Here is a 4052-nt window from a genome sequence, read left to right as displayed (position 1 = left end):
GGTGCACTTTGCACACGTGCAGTACTTTTCCTAGCGAGGCAGCAGGTAGGTGTGAGGCATTCAAAGAGGTATGCAGGAAGGGCTCTCAGCTTACCCGTGGGCTGAATTCAGGACGATGAAAAGGGGAAGGCATACGGATGAATGAGCACGATCATGCTGACAAAGCGTGGTGGGGGTGGGGCTATTGTCACCTGGCAAGAGGATGTCACTGAGTGCATAGAGCCTAGTGTGACCTCCATGATCGCATGTGATTCCCTATACAAATGTTGTGGGGTCAAAGTTCAACTAGCTTTGTTACATTTCCAGAAATGTTGAAAAAAAATGAATGAGAAAGACCATCGAGTTCTGGCTCCAAAAATATGTTTTATTGACCACAATAATACATTTGTGCTTTTGCAGAGATTTTCATATAGATAATGGTAAAAAATTGCTAATATAAATACATTTAAATATCATAAGAAATAACTTAACTGTAAAAAAAAGAACTTTTCACTTGAGTAAAAAACATTTGGCATTGGAAACACTGACTGAATGCATAGTATCTTGAATATTCATTAGATATTTAGCCCTTCCCTTTTTAAATAATTACAAAACAAAAGTAAAGACAACATCAACAGTGTGAATAAAAAATGAAATTGCAAAAGTCCAGTGTTTCTACAAGTGCTCTGTTTCTGCAGAGAGACGCCAAGGCCATGGTCCTCTTAACAACAGTGCCTACTTTTGTTGCTATTCCCTCTTTAAAGTCCCCACAAGGTGAAGTGCTCTGCCATATATGCTTTTATCCTTCTGTACAGTGTGTCCATCTTCTGTTAAAAAGCACAGACGTCGGTTTCGGTCTCGTGACCGAACATAAAATGTGCCTCATCTCGCCTCGACTGCCATAGCTGAGAGTTTAACTCCACCAGCCCAGTGGAAACCATCCTCTTTTGTATCCCATCTAGATGGCAGGGTCTGATCTTTTTTTCTTCTCGAAATGCCTTATTTTGTGGTCGTTTATCTTGTTTTTCCTCCATCAGGAATTTCCCCAGGGTAGTGTGTCCATCAGGGATTACACTACTCCTGTTCAGAGAGAGTACTTTGCAGGCCTTGCTGTTGGGGGGGGGGACCCTTCAGCGCTCTGGGAGGTTGATGATGGGCACCCACTGGTCCATGCAGCGGCTCTCCCTGCAGAAGCGGTTCACTTTGCTCAGGGCTGGGTCTTTCCAGGACGAGGAGTGTGGGCTCTGCACAGACAAGAGAAAAAGAGAGAATGAGTCAATAGTGGCACAAGGATCCAAATGCCTGTTTTATGACATGTAGGCCTAACATGACAATGGAATAGATAGAAACCTGGGGGTTTCAAGACTATGAGCAATTCAGTTATTTGCCTAAATGAAAATCCCACAAGCGGCAAGTCTAGATATCAAGACTGAGTGGTGCGCTACAGGACTCAAGGAGTGAGTAATTACTGGGTGTGTTCTGACAAGTTCAGAGCATGAGTGTCTCAAGTGCATCAGTAAAATCAAATAAACGTTGGAGACATTTTTAGCACCCTGGTCTGTTTGAAAGTCCCTTTGAAGACTACATTTAACATATTTTAGTGTATATTAGTGTATATTAGTATATTAGTATTAAAATCAAATAAACGTTGGAGACATTTTTAGCACCCTGGTCTGTTTGAAAGTCCCTTTGAAGTCTACATTTAACATATTTTAGTGTATATTAGTGGAAATGGATACTTACAGTGACCAGGACACAGTGCAGGTCCATGGGCTCTCCCCCTTGTTTCCCTCCCCCTCCAAGGATCTCTGCCAGACGCCTGGTGTTGTTCACTCGCAGGATGTTGATGTCATTCTCACAGCAGAATGCCTGGATCAGGGTGAAGTGGATCTGAAGGGCCACGTCCTTTACATCCTCGTCATCTGTAGCCAGGATGCACAGAACCACATTATCTGGATCTCTGTTGAAGAAAATAACAGACAAATGGTTAGTAACGCAGTAATAGCGCATGAATTTAAAACATTTTTTTAACTAGGCAAGTCAGTTAAGAACAAATTCTTATTTACAATGATGGCCTACCGGGGCAGAATGGCAGATTTTTACCATGTCAGCTCAGGGATTCAATCCAGCAACCTTTTGGTTACTGACCCAATGCTCTAACCACTAGACTACCTGCCCCCAAATTGCAGACATTCTAAAACAGGCATGCATAGACAAAAACTACATCATTGCAACTTTAATTGATTTTAATGAAGCGAAGCCTACTTACACATTCAATGATTTAGCTGCTTCATAGACCCCTACTGTTATGCATCCTTGGGGTAATGCTGATGAGAGAACCTCTTCCAAGGCTTTTGTCACTGTATCCATCCTACAACAGCGAAAGGAACTAATTGTTAGAACTAACATCAAATTCACATCAACTTTCACATATTCATGGCCAAAGCTCAACTTCTTGAAAAGGAGGCCATGCCAGGGCTAATCTATCAGCCTGGTAAATTACAGCCAAAAGCAGGCGCCGGCTTTGGTATACTAGCATTAGCTAGGTAGCTACTTACCTTGTGCTAGTTGCGAGTAAAAATGACTGATTTGCAAGTTGAAACTCTGAAATCGCGTTTGATTTTCGGTGCATGTCACTCCATAATTGACTTAATATTATTGTATGATGAGTACATTGATAGTCGAATACACTGAAGCTTTTAGTTCATGTCAAAAGTGTGCTACCCTAAAGTGACCCGACACCGGCATTTACAGTAGGCTAAACAGTAAGTGAGCTGAACAGAAAAGCTGGCGTTAGCTAGCTACATATTCAAATATTGCATAAAGCTCAACCAAGCCAAGCTACTGTTACCTAGCTAGTTAACAAAGTAAACAATATCAAAGTTTGGGGTCAAGTTAACTGTAGTTCAATATCTGAATAAAATTACATTTAAGTTTTGCGCATTCTTTTTGGTAAATTGAATGCATGCATGGCTTGATGGCCAAGTGACAGAGAACAGTCACTCACAAATTGTACTGACAACATTGGCAAATGCAAAAGCGCTTAAAATTATAGTTTACCTTTCTGTAGAATATTCCCCACTTAGTTCCTCAAATGTCATCTTGCACATAAAATCCAATTTGAAACAATGATATTGCTTGCTGATATATCACTTTTTGTGCTAGCGATTTTTTTGTCACTATACTCCGTTTATCGTTCGCTGTTGAAAATGAAGCAACTCATCTGCTGTACACGCAGATATTATTGGCGATTTGGGGTTATGTCGAACATTTGCATACTTGAGATCATTGGCCACATGCTAATTTACCAAGACCGTTCTAAATAGGGAATGGCTGTAAAATGAGTAGCAACCACTGGTAGCAACAGTAATGAGATATTCTGATTGGAACACGATTTTAGAGAGGCGTGGTCTGCCTCAGCAGTTGCATGACCTGTATCTGAGGTGGTGTAAGCATGTTATGAAGCCAGTCAAAATGTGAAGGGTTATTTAGTTATTCAAGATAAACGAAAGAGGTCTTGAAAAAGTTATTTTGATGCGAATGCTTTATTGCATTCCTATCTGTCCGTGTTTATTTGTGCATTTGGAAACAGAACACAAGACAGCATGTAGCAGCCTACTTGTGCTATATCTGGTCTGTGAACATTTGCTTCAGTAACCTACAGATGGTATGCCCACATACACAAACACGTATAGTAAGTATTATCCAAAGGGTGTGAAGAACATGACACACGATGAAAAGTAAAGAGTCGTATCAAGAGGCTACTCTGTATGCTAAACATCATAGGAGGACGTGTGTCAAGAAGTCAAGTTCATCAACCAGAATAAACAAATATTTCAATTGTGTTATTGAAAATTGAAATGGACTACAATGCGAGGATATGTTGACCTGTATTTTGCTAGGAAAATTCTGCAAACTCACCTGTCATAAGAAAGAGCCGGGTGTGAAGACATAGCAACGAGACGCAAACCGTTTCTGATTGGACATTCGGCAGAGCTTGCGAAACCGCGACATCTGGAGGAGAGAGTAGCCTACAAAATATTTGCGGGAGACGGGTGAGAATCGTGTGAAGT

General features: G+C 41.0%; 1 protein-coding gene across 1 annotated transcript; it reads right to left on the bottom strand.

The window, feature by feature from the left end:
- Nucleotides 1-343: 343 nt before the first annotated feature.
- LOC112227088 (growth arrest and DNA damage-inducible protein GADD45 alpha) lies at nt 344-3214 on the bottom strand. Its single transcript, XM_024391925.2, has 4 exons — nt 3040-3214; nt 2249-2350; nt 1723-1939; nt 344-1223 (listed from the first exon to the last, which is right to left on the bottom strand). Exons 1-4 carry the CDS (start codon nt 3087-3089, stop codon nt 1110-1112), a joined length of 483 nt encoding a protein of 160 aa, XP_024247693.1. The 5' UTR covers nt 3090-3214; the 3' UTR covers nt 344-1109.
- Nucleotides 3215-4052: the final 838 nt, after the last annotated feature.

The sequence above is a fragment of the Oncorhynchus tshawytscha genome, linkage group LG28, assembly GCF_018296145.1.
Source record: "Oncorhynchus tshawytscha isolate Ot180627B linkage group LG28, Otsh_v2.0, whole genome shotgun sequence".
Classification (NCBI taxonomy): Eukaryota; Metazoa; Chordata; class Actinopteri; order Salmoniformes; family Salmonidae; genus Oncorhynchus; species Oncorhynchus tshawytscha.
Note: the sequence above shows the minus strand (reverse complement) of the source record. Positions and strands in the feature narration are given on the sequence as shown.